Raw genomic sequence first — 18462 nt, forward strand, 5'->3', positions numbered from 1 at the left:
GCTACAAATTGCTGCTTCCTAAATGAGTCTAATATTAATGGACCTGACCAATCTTTTTACAAGATCTGATTCATTAGGGTATTTTAAGTATGGGAAACACGGCAAATTCATTCGATTACAGCAGACACTAGGCGTGTTCTTCAGTTCTTTATCTAGCTTGTACCACTGATGGGAAATGTGATCTTAAGCAATTGAAATCAACTCAGTCATGAATGAGACTGGAGAAAATGTAACCAAACACTACACTACCTCTCCTTCCCCCTCAAACTTGCCACAGTGCATTCACAAGGTCTGATGACTTCATAGGTGGAAATCAGGTTTGAAATCTGATTTCAATCAGTTCCAAAAAGCAATTATTGCTGCTTATTCTTAGATTATTTTGTTTGAATCATTTTGTTTTGCAAGGATTGTGTTGAACACAACCTGAGTAAATAATAGGGTTTCCTTCTCCATGTTAGCTTAGCCTCACTTATAGAGCAATATATCTATGTTGGCACCTCTAATTTACAGAAATTTAGTTGAAACAACCAAAGCAATACAGTTAGAGAGAATAAATTCAGATATGCTAATTGGGTTAATGACTGCCATCATCTAGACCTAGATAATCCAAAGAGTTTATTGAAGGTTCGGTTATCTTTCTTTCACTAAGCTATCCATCTTTGTTTTCTGAAGAACAGGATAAAATATTGCTTTCCTTCAGATTACCTGTTCTTTCACGGTTCTAAATCTCTCATAGCTACCAAAAGGTATCGGAGAGAACTGGGAAATAAGCAGTAACAGCCTTCCAGTTTGGGAGTTATTCTTTACTGTTTCTACCGCTTCAGTAAAAGACATTTTCCAATTTTTGGAAACTGCTACCAAATGTCCATGATTTGAGGTGTTTTCATATCTCAAGTGAGTTGAGCTACACTGTCTTCTGCAGAGTTGAACCCAGTTAATTACTTTTCTACTTCTTTTTGTCAGTGTCAAATGCACCATCACATCCTTCACGGTGGTGAAGGCCAGGCCTTGGGCACAGGCTTCTAAGGGAGCAGACTGAAGGCACCGATGGAAAATAGCACAGAATGTTACGCCCTCAGCATTCCCTAGCACAACTAATTCTAGGGAGCATGCCAGAAAGGTGACAACTGCCTTTTTATCTACAGGATGGATATTTTAAACTTAATTTTTGAATGAATCTGCATAGAAAGTTTCGGAGTTAAATTAAGTCTCAATATAAAAAGGAAAAACATCTTAAGGCTAAGAGTTTTAGATAAAGAGACACAAAACAACTAATATAAGATGAAGCTTGCCTCTGAAATCAGTCTTAAACTTCGCTAATTGGGCAAATTGAATTGCTTCCAGTATATGCAGCACACTTACGCTTTCCTTAACAAGATACAGACAATCCAGTAGTAACTAAAGGTAATGATATTTAATTACTCAGTGTGAATGGCAGTTTTTCAAGGTTTATCACTGTGTTGCATATATTATATGTTTATATTAAAACTCATTTTGAAAGTTTTCCATTTCATTATTGTACTGAACAAAGCAGGACTGTCAGAAAATATAATTAGGAAGTCGCAAAGGACCTTAAACAGACATTCAGAATTCTGTGGCTCTGACAACAGAGGCTTTGCAAAGTGCAGTGGCTCAACTGACAATGAACATAAATTAGATTCAAGTTTTGGAATAACATTAGGGCTATATGAGTGTGCTAGCTTTCACTGCACTCCAACACTATGGGGCAAGGCACGCATGGGGAACCTTCTCAGCCCCACAGCAGTAAGACAAGTCAAACACCCACTGTCTCTCACGAGAAAACCAGAACACATTATTTTACCTCCACATTGTTTCTCCTCCTTTTCTGGCCAGTATTTGCATTGGCATATTTTTGTTTTAAATACATGTTTTTAAAGATCATGTTTCCCAAATATTTGGATTCCAACTGGAAAATACTGTCAAGTTCCTTAGATTTAAGAGTATCTTACTCTTAATCTATCTTCTACTTTTCCTTCTGGATAGAAATAGACAACAATCTGTGAATACTGACCAACTGGTACAGTGTAAAGAATAACAAGAAAACACACCTTGCTTCAAGAAGGACAAATACTGATCTTCCTGAGGTTAATGAAACTGGCCTCCCCCCCATCTGCAAGTGGAAACAATTAATACAGGAGTCTCAGCAATGGCCTTGAAAACCTAAGCCACCAGATAAATATGCCTTAAGAAACCCTTAACCACCATTTTAAACAGCCACATGAATTCAAAACATAGATTAGGTAAGCCATTTTCTTTTCTCCTCAAACCTGCAGGGGTAACAACCAGAGGAGGTCTCTATGATAACTGAGAACAGTATCATCTCCTCACAAACCTGCCAATTCAGTGGAGAGATTTCCTAAGTGTATACACGTCCTTAAGTTGTGCAGTAAATGGGCACAACAAACACTTGAGATCTACAGCAGTTGACAATTTTTCTTGCCAAGATTAAAACGTTTCAAAAGGGAAGGGGAAGTAATGAGATGGAAGATAGTTATTGCTGCTGAATCCTCTGACAGACCAGATGACAATCATTATTCAACTTCCCTTATTTAAAAAGACAAATAGAGCATCTCTCTGCGCCTTTTCAATCGTGACAAAACACAATCATCGAATCACATTATCTTCTTTACTCTGATATTTTGTAGGCAATATAAAACGATCCCCTACGGACAGGGCCTTAGCTGAGGTACAAAGTTAAATTCATTCATATGCGCTTACAATGACTCCAATGCCTGAATTCTGGTAATGTTAATTTTTATGGCATAATATCAATGTATAATCTGCATCATGTATTCTTTCCCTGCAACCAGGCAAATTCTACCTGGGAGTGATAGAAAAAGAAATGCAGAACCACACAGTGACACATTTGTAAAATACACTCATAAGTAGCTACACTTCTACATACAAATCAGAGCAAAACCTTGAAGTTCATCAGACCAGACTGCATGAGAAGCAGGATTTCCAAATTCACCTATTTAAACTCATACTTGTCACACACAATTTCAGTTTTATGAAACAAACAATGAGATCATCTCGGTGCATTTCTAGTTAGTAACTGTTAAAGATAATAAATCCTGAACTAAAACTAACTGCTCTTCAGCAGGTTCTGTAGAGAGGTCACCCATCTGAATGTGCTACAATGGTAAACTGAAGACTATCAGCAAAGGAATTTTCAACTTTTATTGTACAAATACCTGCTCAAGAGAGCTCGCTGAGAGTGCTGAGGTTTATATGTTTTGATCAGAAACAGTAGAAGTCAGCAGGTTACAACGAACAGCAAAAAGTAAAACAAATGATTAACAGACTGCAGCCTTGTGCAACTTTAGTAACCTAAATATGGCATAAGTGCTAAAGTGAAATACATCTGTATCTATGAACTATGCACTCCATTTCCTACCACAGCCTCATTTTACAACAAAGCCTCCATTGTCTGCTATGTTCATATCTAACTTTACACAAGACAACTTACTAAAACATAATTTACCCAATTACCTTGCTTTGTCCTACCTAAAAATAATCAGAGATGCCAGAAAAGGTGAAGCCCAAGAGAGCTGCGGCCTTGCATCTCAAAACTCGTTATTTTGCCCAGGTATCCAGAAGTCTGGTACTGCTTCAGAGTAAAGCAGTTGTGTTCAAAATACTCCATTTGAGAACAGCTTTCCCTTGGCTGCCCCTGCAGAAATCCGTACTGGTGACTGGACTCTCTTCAGACGTCTGTGTCTGCACTCACTGGGGGAATACAGTAAATTGGATTTACCCTCACAGGATTTACATCTACACCAGGTAGTCGGAAGAGATTTATGGCATTTATCATACTCTATGCCCTGAAGAAGGTACTAGGATGAGACCACAATATACTACTATTCCTTTGGTATGATTAGAGTGCATTCCTGCTTATTTTTCACATGCATGGAATGACCTTTTCCTCCCTTTGCTGTTGGAGTTTGCACTGGTTTTGTCTGGGATGGAGTGAATGCGCTACTGCTGCCAGAGCTTACTTTTCTGCTCCTCACACTGCCCCACCAGCAAGGAGGCTGGGGGTGCACAAGGAGTTGGGAGGGGACACAGCCAGGACAGCTGACCCCAGCTGATCACAGGGACATTCCAGGCCATATGGTGTCATGCTCAGCATATAAAGCTGGGGGAAGAAAGAGGAAGGGGGCGTGTTTGGAGTTAATGGCATTTGTTTTCCCAATTAACCACATGACAGAGCCCTGCTTTCCTGTAGCTGGCTGAACATCTGCCTGCTGTTGGGAAGCAGTTAAAAAAGTCTTCATGTTCCTTCACCCATTAAACTGTCTTTATCTCAACCTTTTAGTCATTTAACCCTTCGAATTCTCTCCTCATCTCACTGGGATGAGTGAGTGCCTTTGTGAGGCTCAGTTGTTGACCAGGGTTAAATGACAACAGAAATTGTTTAAATATAAGGAGTACAAGATGATTACTTGTGAAATTATGAAATATCTTCTTTATATTATGGTACACCAAGGTATATTAATGTAGATCTCAACAGAAAAATGCTATATATTAGGCTTGACACAGCAAACAGAAGAGATGACACTTTAACGTTTTGTCGCTAGCTTTCCTCCTAGGAATCGCAACAGGCAATTCATGGCAGAAGCCTCTTAAAAATATGTACTGGAAGAACACACACAGTTGTATTACACTGAATAGCTCAAAATATTCCAATATGCTAGAAACAATAAGCAATAAATGAAATTTCCAATTGACTTTCCAGCAAATCTATTTTAATTACAAATGGAGATTTTGCATGTATTGCATTACTTATGGTAATTCAGTCACATCTATTATGAATAACCATGTATTCCAATCATCTTTTTTAATTATATTCTGCTGTAAGAGCAAACCATGCGACACCTTGCCCAGACGCAGTTAACTGTGTATGTGCTGCGTATCACATCCTGATGACTGTGCTGAGAACAAAAGGTCCTAGATATGCACAGGCTGTAACAGGAATGGCTTGTAACTGTTATCTTCATTAGCCAGAAATTACTTAAAAGAATTAAAGAAGGTGAATTTAAATCCAGTTAATGTACTGAGAGGGAAAATACTACTCTTTCTCCCTTCTGTTAGCAAGTTAATTGCGATTGGTACCTGAATGGAAGCACATGGCTGTCTGCTATTGAGGCAGGTAATACAGTGGTAAAACTGCAAGGCAGCAAACACCTTTCTATTTGTTATCTATTGGCCATTCATGGCTATTAAGTTTGTCTGGGGTTTACTGATGTGATACAGAGGATAAAATTAAAGGTTTGTTCAATAACCACACCAACTGCAAGTTTGTTCTCTGCTAGACTAGAACTGCTGGACTAAACATATTCATTATTTATAAACAGGGCTTCACTGGTTTTTAAACAAGAATGACAGTTACTATGTTAAACTTCTAAGGAAACACTCATTTTACCTCTTCTGAATCCCACTTCAGTTTCCCCATCATTTCCCATACAACAGTTTTCTACCTCTTAATTTTACTTCCTTGTACCTAGATTTGCTCTCCTGTCTTTTACACTTGACTTCTTCCAGCTCCTTAAGATGAGGTTTTTCTCAGTAAACAGGTTTCTAACTATGCTAAAATATTACTGGGTAAAATCGTTTTTCCTGGTATTGGAATATTGTCACCTCAATGGCAGGAACCTCAAAGTAAATTCACTTAAGCCAGTTACTGTAAAACTGTAGCTGTAAGTCAATGGCAAAAATGGAAATGGAATTTTTAGCTGGATCTCAGCATGTGTTAGCAAGGTAGCCCAGAAATTAAACTGCACAGATCCAACCTATTACGATACACAGCTCAAAAGCCCACTTTCCAAAGGTCTCACTACTCCCCATAAAAGTAGGCTTGAAGGTCATTTGAACATACCACTAACAAGAGACTCAGCCCTCATGAAGGCTCATCCCTCCATGGCATTTGCTAAGGAGCACCAGGATCCAGCCTAAGAGCTGCCTCTCCTGGATGCGGCCTTAGGACAGCTTTTTTAATATTTCTCCCAATTATAGGTTGTGCTACAGTTGGAAAAATTCTTATCACTGATCTGCTTAATGCATGTAAATGAGAAATTTAATTGGTAATTTACTCCATCTACAAATCAGCAAAAAAATACTTTTGATTTTATTACTTTCTCTTTTTCCTCTCTATTTAAAATACTGCCTAAAAGCACTTAGAATGGGGTTTTCATCAACACCATTATATTAGTGCAACTACAACACTGCAAACAGAACAGGTAAATCCTTACAGCGAAGTACTTTCTCCTTCACCAGCTAGCACCTTTCAAGGAAGAAAACATTTGAAGAGCTGAAAAATTTATTTACAGTTAAAAGTTTATTTATCTGTCCAAAAGATACAGCTGAACTCCATTCCCCACAAATAAAAGACTGATAGCCAAGTGCTTGTGCACAGAGCTCTGAATCTATTATCTTCAGAAGCAGCATTTCTTAATGCGAGTCAAACATCATCCCTTTGTTTGTAGACTGCAAACAAAAGTACTTCAACTCTGAGATAATTAACTGGCCTCTCTATCATCACTAAATACAAGTGGTTTGCATACACAGAGCAGAGCAGTCATTGTCTGGGCTGCCTGAGGAGAACCTCTGGCCCAGAAGGAAGCTTAATAATACAGTGAAGCTGATGGCTTCTGCTTCCAAATGGCTTGCTGCTGCCAAGGGTGCAGTCCCCCATCCCTGCACAATATAGTTTCATTTAGCTAAAAATTATTAAGCATAAAACAGCTCCTCCTCACTCTCATTTATGCAAATAAACATTATGGCATTAGTAAGTCCTACTTGAGAGATCACAACTGCTTATAGAAGGAAGAGTCATGGAACAGCTTTATTTGGGTTCCGAGGGGAAAAAAAAAACCACAACACAACCTTGAGACCTTTCCACTGATGCTCAACACGTTCCATCTGGTATCTCAAAAAGAATTTACCAAATATTCACAATACACAAATTAAGTCTAAATCTCTTCTGCACTCATGATGAAGAAATATATTCTACACTTCTTCCACATTTCCACACAAGATCCATCACTTATACCTGTCCTCCCATTCAGGAGGTCTTTTCTACACCAGCAAAGGTACTTCATCATCTTCCTACTACTCTCTTCAATTAGATTTACTGGACATTTTGAGAAATTCACATAAGTAGTTCACCCCTTATTGTATCAAACCATGTTTTCTGTCTCCATATCATTCCCTTGCTATCTCCAGCAACATATTTAGGTTGCAAAATATTTACCAAACCCCTTATTTTTAGTTCTTTGATCAAGAACTCAAAGGAGCATGACTGCTCCTTAGTGTTGTGCTACAGCAAACTAATGATAACAGCAATGCATACGAAGCTGCTGTAACAGGCACTAAAGAATACTTTCCCACAGGGTTCAATATGTATAATGTGTGGTTGTAACAGTGCAGTATACATTATTGCAATATGCAAATGTAAATGCAAATTTATATGTTCTGCAATAACCGAATTTTCTTTTCTAAATCTTAGTTTTAGGGCAAATATTAACAGTTGTATAGGCTAAAAAACATAACATTTATAATTATGTAGCATAAATACAGATGTGATAAATGTGCAGTGTACAAACTAACTAAATCATAATAAACAGCAGCTGTAACTTTATGAAGAATTAAAATCTCATATAGATGCTAAACACCATGGTTTTCAACCAAACTTGTGAGAGAATACTACTGTTATTTCCAGAGCATATTCAACGGCAATTCTGTCAGGACTCTACTAAATTACAAAAATCCTTTTAAAATATATTAACAAATAAAGCTAATCAAAAGGATTATTTCCTTCTAACTGCAAATCTTTTAAGAAAAGTATTGTGGCAATGTTTGTGACAATACCGATGGTGTCAGTCTCAAGTGATACAGCAATTCTGACAGCATATGATGGAGAAGCCATACAGCAAAGCAGATGCTGTTCTTACACTTCTGACCCTGGATCCCACCCCAGCACAAGACACTGTAGTGCAGGCTGTTATCAATTCCTTGAAGGAGCATATGGTTCAACTAATGTTTTTCTTTACTCATTAATAGAAGCAACAAGTTGCAGTAACTCAGAGCACACTGTCTCGGCCACAAACAATGACTAGTAACTTCTTATAGTGATGAAGTTGCCAGACAATATTAGATGCTTTGGAGTTTTATATATGGTCTAATGCCCTCAATCAGAATACTTTCTGGAGGGAAACACTAGATTCTATGGAAATAGCAATACCAAATGATCCAGCAAATTTCGGTATATAACAGTTAAATGTTGTCTTTTTTGTTTCCCCCTTTAAGTGGAAAAACCTTTTGGTAATCAATCCCAGATGAAAAGCTATTGTAAAGTGTTTATTCTAATGTAGTATACGCACATATATGTATACATACTGAAGGAACCAAAGTGTTCACCAGAAATTTCTATACAATTGCTTGGTCCTGACAACACGCAGCTCATTCTTCCCAGCTGGAAAACCTGGGGTTTTTTAATAGCCAATTCAATAAACTGATGAAAAATGCTTTATATAATATAGTAGTGCCATAGATCTGATGTTTGTCATTACGTAGTGCATTCAATCAATTTACAAATGTTGCTGTGCTCCTTCAGTGCTAGCTCTTCTTACGGCATTCTGAACACAAATCCAAAGATCAATACCTAGTCTACTGAAGGAAAACAGGGCATAACAAATGAATAATTTTATCTATAATAAAAAGTCCTAGTCCCCACATAGATTCTCCTAATGTTCAAATTCATTTTTCATGTTTAACACAAGATGAAAGAAGTACCCCACACAACGCAATGAGAAAGGAAGTGATAATAAACCAGCTCATACTTATTGAAGATATGCACAAAATCATGCAAAGCTATGGCATATGGCTAGGAAAACATGAATAAAATGGTAGGACATTCACAAAGTACTTGTTCTCATATTAAAAAGCTAAAAGTCCATGCCAAAGAGCAGATGGGTTTTCTTTAAGAACACACTAAAGTTCTGTTCTGAACTATGGAAGTGAAAGGATCCGAATGAAATAGTTTTAAGTTCTTTTAGTAGAAGCTTAGCTCACGCTGTTTGCTAGCGCCGATTCAGTTCATTTTGTGCCTTCTGTGTGACAGAAACAATGTATTTGCCGACTGTAGACACATCCCTCCACTATTCCGCACTATTCCGGCAGTTGAACAGCCACTTCCTCTAAAACAACTACAGAGCTGTTCAAGGGAGCCACAAATGTTCCCAAGTACTTTGCAGAGCAGCAAGACAACACAACCTAGAGGCAATAGGGCCTCTACTTTTCATTGAAAACATTACTGGTACCTGTATAAGTGTATAGGCCTCCCTCTCCATTTGGTTGTGCCAAAAGAGGTGAATGAGTTTACTACTGCTGCCAAACACATGAGCATATTTTAGCTCACACAGTAGAGATTCCAGCATAATGTCAGATATCCCTTACTCAGTAGTAAAATCGCAGTTACTTCCTACTCAAGAATCTGTAGTAATCCCTCAAAGGGATCCTATTATGAACAGGTTCCTGAGTCCATGAACTAGTGTGTAATGCATAGACAGAAGTCTAATGCTGGGGCAAACCAGGCAGCTCTCTCCAGGAACAGGGGAATTCTTTCCTTACCATGAATACCATGTCCTTGCTATTCCTACTCTTGGCTACTCTCAGCACAGTTTGACTTTTAAGCATCAAGCTGAATTCAGAAGATTGGCAGCTGGAAATAAACAAAGCTTTGTAATGTGTTACCTGAATCATCATGGTTTGACATTGCTCAAATCAGAAACACTGAACGCTACAGGACCATTTTGACTGATTGTTTTCCAAGAGTATAGCTTTATTTTAAAACTGCTACAGCAAATTCACAACCTCAATCCTACGTTCTGTTTCAAGATGGAATTTCAGCCTTACTAGTTAATTAAAGCCACCACCTGGAGTGAGCTGGCTTTCAAACCGATTTCCTTGTCTCTCTAATTCACACACATTAATATTTTATTTCTACTAAAGGAAAAAAGAAAAGTCAAAATGAAAAGGAATGTCACAAGTGTGCCAAAGACAAAGCAGATAAAATTATTGCAATAAAAGAAAGAAAATACACTTATTAATGCCAGGTCTTTAGATGAATGCTGCATTATACAGACGTTTTAAAGCCTTACAACTACAAATTGCTCTATTTAAAATACCATATTCTAGCCTTTGCATCAAGATCTTTGCTAATTTTTTCTTCTTGTAATGAGAAAGGGAAGGGTTTTTATTACCTGGACATTTATTCAATGGAGAAACAAAGACTACATTAATATATTACAACACATGAGCTATTAAAACACTGTGACACTATAAAATATGCTGCAATACTCATTATGGGATAACAAAGCTAAACCTGAGCAAATAAATGTATCTGCCAAACAGTCTGCAATAACTGTACAACTAGAGATTATAATCTTTAATTATTTAAGAAGGAAAGAAGCCTGTAATAATTAAGTTTTATAGGCTCCTTAAATTGTCATTACTAAGCGCCCACAAAACTTTAGAACACGTAGCTTTCATCCAAAGCAACTGTTATTTTTGACAAAAGATGCAATTGTTCACTATTAATTCAAGAAAAAAAAAATAAAAATAAAAATCACTGGTTTTAAAACTTCCCCACACAGCACAGATAACATTTTATTTACTCTCTGATCTGGACAATGCATAAGCCTACATACTGCTCAGGCAGTTCCAAGCTCTGCATCTCACAGTCACTGATGTGATACTGCCTAGACAGCTTTGAAAGTGGGTTGTGGTGAGTTTTTTGATAACAAATCTGTAAATCACATTGATTCACATCAGATTCTTCAGAAACTGAAGTTACAAACTGCTCATTCAATTCACTGAAATATACTGCTGAGACAGTAACATCTTTAAAGTTTCTATGAAGTCTATGCACCTTTGTTATGCATTTAATAATCAAATGATCTGACATGTAGTACAGACACCATTCAAAGCAGGGGTACAAAGATGTTCTATACTGAATGATTATAAAGTGCAGAAGCGACAGGAGGAAAGGAAGATTCCATATTTCACAAGAAACACATTTATGGTTTATTTAAAGGTCACCAAATTTTAAAACCTACATTAAATTATGAGAGAAACAAAACTAGAGAGATAAAGATTTCAATAAGCTCCAGATGACTTTCTTCTTTTCCCCAAAAACATTCAGACATTGCCTGAGTTCTTACTAACATTTTACCATGGACCTCTATGGAAATGAAGTGAACATCTTGAGTATTTCTGAAAAATTCCACTTCCACAAGTTACACAGCAACAGTTTTGACTAGAATGTAATAAGCCACACTACAAGATACACTCAAGAGATACACATCTTGCAGAATCAAGTTCCTATACACTTTCTAAGCTGAGAACTTTACTTACAACATGGAACTTCATTTTTATCTCAGGAAATTTGTGTGCTATACAGATGGTTTATTTAATCCATTTCTACCTAAATTAATCAAAGCAATCTGTCCCAAAAAAAGTTAAGTCTTCATACAGGATTCTGCTGCTGTTTGACAAACTGCGTATATTTAACTAGAAATTGTAAATGCTCCCTAAAGAAGTTACCACATCTAAAAATAAGTGACATTATTAAAAGGGAAGTGGGATGTGTTATTTAGCGTAATATGAAATTTAAACAGTATCACCTCGGATGCACTTTAAAATGCCTTTAGTGGCACCTGGTTGTTTATACATCTTCCGTGGTGAAAAGGTCAATAGAAATTCACCTCTAAGGTCACAGTTGCCAAGCAACCATTTTCAGCAGTTCTGCAACACCACTCAAGCGTGTTACCTTCCAGTGCCTGTTTTCCAAATAACCCTGTGCAGCATCCTACCTGGCCTCCGAAGCACGCCGAGTTCCTCCTGCTCCTCCTAGAGGGCACAGGTACCCCACACCCTCGAGGCACTGCTCAAAAGGATACGTCCTGGGACCACCGGCCTCCGGTTCACCAGGGCAAAGGACAGCTCAGTCTTCAGGAAGACCACAGAGGGCTTGATGAGGTGCTGCCCGAATCTCAGCATGGTAAATGTTGATCTTCTTGTCTGAAAGAGACAATAGTGAAGATAATGAAGGGACAGACTCTGCCTTTCCAAGCAACAGGAGTCAGACAACCAAATTGTCTAGGCAGCTTCTGGAAAGAAGGTACCTCCTGGGCTCACCAAGGCATTGGGTGTTTGGGAGAGGTTGGCAATGCCTTCGTAAAAGTATAACTTGTTTGCCAGGATGATGGAAAAGTCTTCTTTCAAAAGCACAAAACTTACACATAATTTCTAAAGCCCTTTTCTCATCGTCTTAGCAGGGCTATAAAATTCTAGGCAGAGAACATCATTTCTGTCTTGCATTTTCATTTCTTCTGCACTGTATACATTAGGATCATGGGTGCTGGGAGAAGGATAAATAATATCTCACACGCCCTTTGCCACAAGGCAAATCAACACAGGACTTACAAAATAAGCCACATTTTCCAACTCAAATTCTCCACTAAATACCTCAGTTGAAGATACACTGACAATTTAAAGAAAGCATATTTAGTCATTTTCCATCCATGCTTTCTAGTTTGAGCAACTGAAATGTGGAGACTATCAATAGCTGTGTGCAACATTTTCTCTTACAGAAGAGAGCCAAACATTTCATTTTCACTCACTGAAGTTTTCTCTCCTCCCAAAGAGGGTGAAAATCCTCCTTAAATAACTAAGACACAACACAACCCTAACAGTGTCTATCTTGGGTCTTTAAGCCCTAGAGTATTTAAGTATTTAATTCAATCAGAAATATACAAAGGTATTGCAGGGTAAAACATGAAGTAATGATATCTCATGTGACAATACTTCAGACACATCGAAAGCATTGCACTAACACTACCTTGCTTGAACCAAGTGACTAATCAGAAAATTCAGTTTTGTAAGTTGCTTCAGAGTTAGAGTCATGGAAGGTCTTTTGCTGCAGTTGTTTTCTTGCAAGCCTACTGTGCTCAGCAAGACCCAAATTTGGTTCTTAATCTACAAGATTATATGGAATGTTTTAATTAAAATTAACCCTAAGCTGTATTGGGAAAAAAATCTGTTTCTGAGGGCCCTATCAGAACAACACCATACATCCTTTTTCAGACTTCAAAAGAGATTTGGTCAGCTGAGTTGACATCCTGTATGAATACATTCAACATTCACCAAAATAAATACATGCAACATCAGCAGCCACAGAGTCTGGGTCACCATTGCTTTCCAGTATTGCCAAGTATTTTTAATGCTTTAAAAACTACTAAAAATACATTTTCAGAAGACCCTAAATAGCTCCATACACAGATGCTGTGGATCACAGAATTTAGGTTGACAATGCATTTGTAATGTGCTTTCCACGTGCATCTTTACTTAATTGATTGCCATCTTGTTAAAAAAGGCCAGAAAGGATCAGTAAGGTAAAGCAGCACTGGCCTCACACTTCCCTAAGCAACAGTCTGAAGCATCAGGTTACAGCCTAAGTGGGTGGATCCAGAATTATTAGAACATTTTTAAATCTCATGCACAGAATTAATGAAGGTATTAAACCTTTTCTTATTTGCCTGCTATGCAATAACACATCTGAATAATGTATTTGTATCTCTCAATTCAGACTAAGTATCACATGTGTTTCAAACAAATGTGTCAGTTGTACTGGTCACACTATGTAATACTGAAGACTTCCCACTTCTCTCAGATTCTGAAAAGAGATGACAGGAATCTTTATTCTTAAACAATCATTCATGACCTATTCTATGTCACTTAAGCCGTTTTCAGCCCAGTGATCGTCTGTGATTTTCTGTAAACCATGGTTATCTATGCTTAGAACTAATGCAAATGTTAAAAAACACATAGGTAGAACTGACAAATCCATGGCTGTCCAGCAATACGCTGCAGCACGGCCAGAATATTCCAGAGTGCAGCAAGGCAGGAAACTGCTACCAGCAGAGCAAGTTTTTAGCCACCTGAATTCTACTTGCTTTTTGCTTGAATGGCCTGTAAACAAGCACAAATCAATACAGTACAGGCACATTGCATGCAGGTCATGAGATGCAAATAGTGTGTGCACAAGGCTTCCCAGCAGATTGGAATCACCTCAGTAAGTCTGTTCCTCTGGGGATTGCCATTTTTCACATAAAGAGGAAGTCACTGCTAGCTAAAACACAGCCTAAATATAATTGGTGAAAGATGTTTCTGTAATGATAGTGGTCTTTTAATACCCAGTAATAAGGAGGACAATTAGACAGTAATGTTAGAAAATAAAAGAAATTCACTTGCTCAGTTTAATACAGTTTTTATTCTGACTATTGAGATGAAAAGTGTATTTACTCTTCACATTGCATGTATTCATTACATTGCCTATTTCACCTGCTTTGTCTTCCTAATTAATATCCCTCAAGCTGTGTTCCTGCAGTCGGAGGTGGGAATATAGTATTAAAGGCTAACATAGCAAATAGACTAATTTAATTCTAAAATCACTCAATTTTTCTAGTAGCCTTTTGTCCCTTCCACAGCTTTATCTCTCAGCATCCTCTACTTCCACCCCTGTGCAACATTTAAGTATATATTTTTCGTTCTTCCAGTTTCAGAAAATGGCCTCTAATTAAAAACCCCTCTCCCTTCGGTGAGCCAAAATATCACGTTCTACAGCTGTTTCTGTTCTGAAAAAGCCACAGAGAATTACAAAACTAGAAAAGGTGCTCAAGTATCTTTGACAGTTATTGCCTAGATTCTCTCCATGGAGATGGTATTTAATGTTCTCCATGGGGTTGAAGGGAAAAGCTTGTGTAGATTATTTTCCATTTTCACCACCCAGAAAGCTACCAAACAGCCCATTAAATGTGATGCATGCAGCCAGTGCTGGTAGGGTTGACAAAGACCCATTTATCACGTCATACACGGATTATGACGGAATTGAATCCACTACACGTGGCTTCCCCTGCTTAATCTACCAGGGAAGAAAACATCAAAACTATTGCTGTTTAAACACACTGCCATTTTCTCAGCACGGTCAATCAAGCTAGATTATCTTAAAATTAAAATAGACTGTGGTCATTTGCATAGTACCCAAGCACCTTCATAAATGTGATGCTAAGGGTCATCTATTTGCAATTCCATAGCCTTCCTTCCTCTTGCAGCTCTGCTTCCTTTCACTCAATGCAGCAGCAGCATTTCCCAACCTCTCTGGGACAGTACTTTGCCATTCTGCTCTCACAGTGCTGATGTCACACATAAAGTATAACCCAAACCAGCCTCTCCCCCCCCAAAAAAACCCCACAACCTCCCAGAGAAACAATTCAAACTCCCAGACCCTCACATCTTTGTTGACTGAGGATACAAACACTGAAAAGGAAGTGAACAGCCCTGCAACAGCACTGAAAGCAGTCATAACACTGACAAATTAATCAACAAATGCAGAATCAAGCTAGACATCAAAAGCAATATACAATCCCTAATACATGTAGAGGGCATAAATATCTTTAAATGATGTAGAAGTAGTTGTCGAATTCATCTCTGCAGCAAGCATTTTGGAATACAAATTAGGCCAACTTGTTTGTTCCCTCTAATTCAGGTAACTAGTGCAAAGTTATGCAGGATAAATGAAAAGGTTTGTAGAGGCAACTGTGTAATACATTAAACTTCAGGAAAATTGAGGGCTTAGAAATGTCATGAGAGCACTAAACGAGCTCTATGTTCTTCAGCTGTCCCTACGTACACCGTGTTCACTGGATGACTCATACAGCACTTAACCATGCTCAGTGAACAATTCTGACAGCAGAAGCTCATTGTCTGCCTCTGTGCTCAACTCTTCCATATACTAGGCCTTGTTTCCATTTACTACATTAATGCTATTATTTGTATTATTTTTTGCTCTCCTGAACCCCTTTATTTCTTGTGAAAAACTGACAATTAACATGACATAAAATACCTGCTTTGTATTATACTGAAGTTGGTTTGTCCATTTTCTGCCAGAACAGATAAGCATGAACTTAAAATACCGCAGTATTACAGAAGATACCTTTCAAACAGAATCCAAATCCTAAGACTTGATCTAGAGCTTCATGATTTTCTGTTAGACTCTCTCTGTGCCCACTTGTCCTCATATTAGCAGAGATGATCAAAGATCGTAATTTCTCCTTCCATCACCATCCAAGATGGTGACACAAATCCAAAAGATACGTCTGATAAGAACTTCTCATGTACTTTATCAGTCATTGCAAGGAACATGTTTTATGAAGTGGGATACAACCAATAGGCTCACCTCCTCACTGATTTGGACTTCAAGAACAAAACATGGACAAGCATACATATGCAATAAAAGAAATGATGCTCACAAGTTTTCCCTAGTGTTAATCCCCAGGGGGAAAGAAAAACCCACCCCAAAACAAACACACATTATATTTTAGCACTGTTTAATAACTTGCATGCACCACAGCTATTATCCTGATGCATGGAGAAATCATGGGTTTGGTTTTGCCTCTGCAAGTCATTCTGATGAACGAGACCTTTAGCGTTGTAATAACTATTGTGAGTAATGGAACAACCAATGGCTTTTATTAAGAAGGAACACTGAATAATGTATTACTAACACTAAGATCAAAGGAAAATACATTATTATCAGGGAAAAATATTAACATCAATCATGCCATTTCTTAAAGCAGAAAGGTGAAAGGCAGAGAAGATAAAATTTTAGGAAATGCTACACAGTATGCAGTAAATGGCAGAAATCATACTGTGAAAATCCTTTTTCTAGGGTGGCTACCTAGGGCTACATTACATTCTAAAGGAACAATAAAAAATAGTGACATTTCTCGAGATATATAAGTGTAAGGAAAACTCCCCCTGGTAGACAGAGGAGGAAGGTCGCTATAGAGACTAGCACACTGCACATTGAAACACCTGACTTTAAGCTCATTTCTTTTGAGGCTACAAACTAAGAGAGCTGACATGATGGAACAACTAGGAATGTTCTTTTGCTATACCTTTCAGTGGAAAAAGGTGACTTTAAAAACATGGAGAGAAGAAAAAGCTGTTATGTTTTAACATTCTTATTTTTTACTTATATAGTACTACGTAAAGTCACTATACAGGCTTTAGAAATACACAGCAAAACTAAGCCTTCCTTCAAGTGGTTTACTATTCCCCTTGAGTGAATGCAATTTGGACATCTGTCGTATTGGACAGAAGAGATGAGGCAAAGAGAGTTGCAGAAGAAAAGCTGCAGGGAGCCAAGTGAAAAAAATTAAGAGTAAAAATCTATGGGGAGAAGAGAGAAATGGCTCTTCCAAAAATCCTGTGATGGTATAAACCAAAGAATGACCAGAGAGCGAGCGAGCACAGGGGATGCTATGGCAAATGGATGGTCACACAACTCAGGGCCAGCACAAGTCCAGACAAAAACAAGTGTGTGATGAGCAGATGATGTTGCATCATGAGTTTCTGCATACAATCCAGAATTTAACTTATGTCACTGAGACATCAGTTATGTCACTTCAAAACCCCATATTGATTCTCTATGCACTTTTAAAGACTGATTTTCTGTATTTTGTTCTTTTGTCCTGTAAATTCCTTGATACTTAGCACAAAGTGAAGGATGCAAAAAGCTGCATCTTCTTCAGGTGAAACTGCTTTAGTTAAAGGGCTGCAGAGTTAAAGTAAATCCAGCCTTACTAAATAAAAAATTACCAACAGAAAGATTGAGGCAGCTGAGATTTCTCAGCACTCATGGAGAAAAGAAAAAAGGCACACGTATAGTGACTCCTGACCATGTAAGGAAAAATAAGGTACAAACTGTAAGAAGGAATCTGGGATTAGTGTTATCATACTTAATTTCATTCTGAATGCAATATATTAATATTAAACCGTGGTTTTACCCCTGTAATACTATGAATTTGTTATATTTGGAGCAATTCCTGTGATACCCAAGTGTCTCCACAAGCATTTTATCTTGCTGAATTAATAAATGTAACACAAACAGAGGAAAACGCAGACGCTGTACTTTACCTAACTGCTCCTCAGGCATATAGATGAAAAGAGTCATTTAATGAAAACTTACTGTCAGATTTACATTTATATAGCTAATACTACTAGATAGTGGGTTCTTCACATTTATGTACAGTGCATTTATTTCTAATGCTAGCTGCTGGAATCTTTAAGACATCCCACTACCTTTCATTGTACCACCTTATGTATGTACACACTCTTCAAAATAAAGCTATTTAAACCAGGTTGTTCCATGGGCACTGGAATTAATGAAGTCCTGTTTTGAAAGATTTACGTCCCCATCTTTCCCATACCTCTTTTTGCTCCAAACCTCTTGTATCATCCTTAGAGTACCCAAGCCAGGAGAGTTACAGCAGTGCTGTGGTTAATTGAGGCTGCGTGTGATGTGTTGCTAGCCCAGAG

At 37.9% G+C, this 18462-nt stretch overlaps 1 protein-coding gene across 2 annotated transcripts in view; it reads right to left on the reverse strand.

Moving 5' to 3' along the window:
• The window catches only part of FHIT (fragile histidine triad diadenosine triphosphatase), a 418605-nt gene extending 406509 nt beyond the window's left edge, over positions 1 to 12096 (reverse strand). The window contains exon 1 of one of the 2 annotated variants that reach the window (XM_057397339.1): positions 11982 to 12095. In XM_057397339.1, coding sequence (XP_057253322.1) covers positions 11982 to 12081 — 100 coding nt within the window. In that variant the 5' untranslated portion in view covers positions 12082 to 12095. Of the gene's footprint in view, positions 1 to 11981 lie in introns of both variants that reach the window. The other variant, XM_057397340.1, reaches the window with a different exon arrangement.
• Positions 12097 to 18462: the final 6366 nt, after the last annotated feature.

This window comes from Pezoporus wallicus, unplaced genomic scaffold (genome assembly GCF_028554395.1).
Source record: "Pezoporus wallicus isolate ANWC-B61680 ecotype Strahan unplaced genomic scaffold, APGP_CSIRO_Pwel_v1 contig_8714, whole genome shotgun sequence".
Classification (NCBI taxonomy): Eukaryota; Metazoa; Chordata; class Aves; order Psittaciformes; family Psittacidae; genus Pezoporus; species Pezoporus wallicus.